Genomic DNA, 1,629 nt, shown 5'->3' on the forward strand with positions numbered 1-1,629 from the left:
TCTTGCGGTATGGGATATACTTTATAAGAAAAAAAGTTTAGCAACAGAAACAACTGAAAAAGAACTAAATATGGGAGAGCTAAATAAAAATGAATAAACTTGTTCCGACTCTGATGATGAAAATGAAAATGAAGAATGCTGGAATGAGGAAAGTATCAACTTTGTGGAAATGTAATTTAATGAGGATTATGGTATTATTATATTAAAGGTTCCTACAATTATCAAGCTGTTTAGAAAATCATCACTTAAAAATGATATCCTTCAAAAAATTTGTAGATCAGATTTAGAAAAAGAGCTTAAGCCTATTCTGGATACTAAAACAAGATGGAATTATCTAATCAGTATGTTAAAACGATTTTTGGAATTAAAAAATGTTATTGGAAAAGCTTTTGTAGATATATTTATTGGAATTCGGCCGTGAACATTTTAGTGAACGGACGTGTTTATGATTAAACTTAAAAATGGCTAATAAAAGTATTTCAATTACTCATTTAAAAGAAGCTATGGATATTCATGAAAACACAATAATGAAGCTATTTAGCGACAGGATTGATAAACTAGAGAGTAAAATATCAGTTATGCAAGAAGAAAATAAAAATTTAAAAAATGAAGTAAGTGACCTGAAAAAAAGTGTTGAATTTGTCAGTGACAAATATGAAAATTTACTATTGGAAATAGATGTTTCTAAAAAAACAGCAATGTCATCAGTATATCAACTGAACGACACAAAAATAAATATAGAAAATGATAACGTTATTAAAGATAAGTTGGCTGAACTTGAAGATAGGAGTCGCAGAAATAATTTGAGATTTAATGGTATAGAAGAAAAAGAAATTGAAACCTGGCAAGAAACTGAAAGTAAAATAAGAGAAATTTTAAAAACTAAATTGGGTTTAAATGGTAATATCGAAATTGAGAGAGCCCATAGAGTTGGAAAAAAGGTGATGGGTGTTAAAAGAATAAATAGAACTATTGTTGTAAAATTTTTAAACTATAAAGACAAGAACGCGATTTTGGATAAGTTCGTAAAGGCAAAACTCTGGAATGAAAATTTGTTTATAAATGAAGATTTTAGCAAACGTACTATGGAAATAAGAAGAAAGTTATTCGCGGAAGCAAAGGAGCTACGAAGTAAAGGAAAGTATGCTAAGGTTACTTATAACAAATTATTCACACGCGATTTTAAGTAAATTTTTTTTTTTTTTTTTCAATTCATAGTTATAAAATCATTTAAATTCTGAAATGGATTCAAACCAACTAAATTTTGAGTCAATTTCATTTAACTTTTTTCAAATTAATGATTTTTTACTTGATAATGAATCCTATCCTGACATAAATTATTTTAGTGAAGCAAGTGCTCTGCAAAACTGCTCTTATTTTTATAACAATGAATTGAAAGATTATCTTAATAGGGATTTTCTTAATGTTATTCATTTTAATATAAGAAGTTTAAAAAAAAACTTTGATACTTTTCATAGTAATATAGAAGAAACTTCTAATATTTTTAACATAATATGCATTACAGAGACATGGTGCAGTTCTGATGATGTTAAAAACTCAAATCTCCACCTTCCAGGTTTTAATTTAATTTCTTTAGCGCGTAAAAATAAAAAGCAAGGTGGTGGTATT

General features: G+C 27.1%; 1 protein-coding gene across 1 annotated transcript; it reads left to right on the forward strand.

Annotated features, from left to right (window-relative positions):
- The first annotated feature begins 461 nt into the window (after positions 1 to 461).
- On the forward strand, positions 462 to 1,190 carry LOC136079190 (uncharacterized). Its single transcript, XM_065794911.1, has one exon. It carries the CDS (start codon positions 462 to 464, stop codon positions 1,188 to 1,190), a length of 729 nt encoding a protein of 242 aa, XP_065650983.1.
- Positions 1,191 to 1,629: the final 439 nt, after the last annotated feature.

This window comes from Hydra vulgaris, chromosome 04 (assembly GCF_038396675.1).
Source record: "Hydra vulgaris chromosome 04, alternate assembly HydraT2T_AEP".
NCBI classification, from domain to species: Eukaryota; Metazoa; Cnidaria; class Hydrozoa; order Anthoathecata; family Hydridae; genus Hydra; species Hydra vulgaris.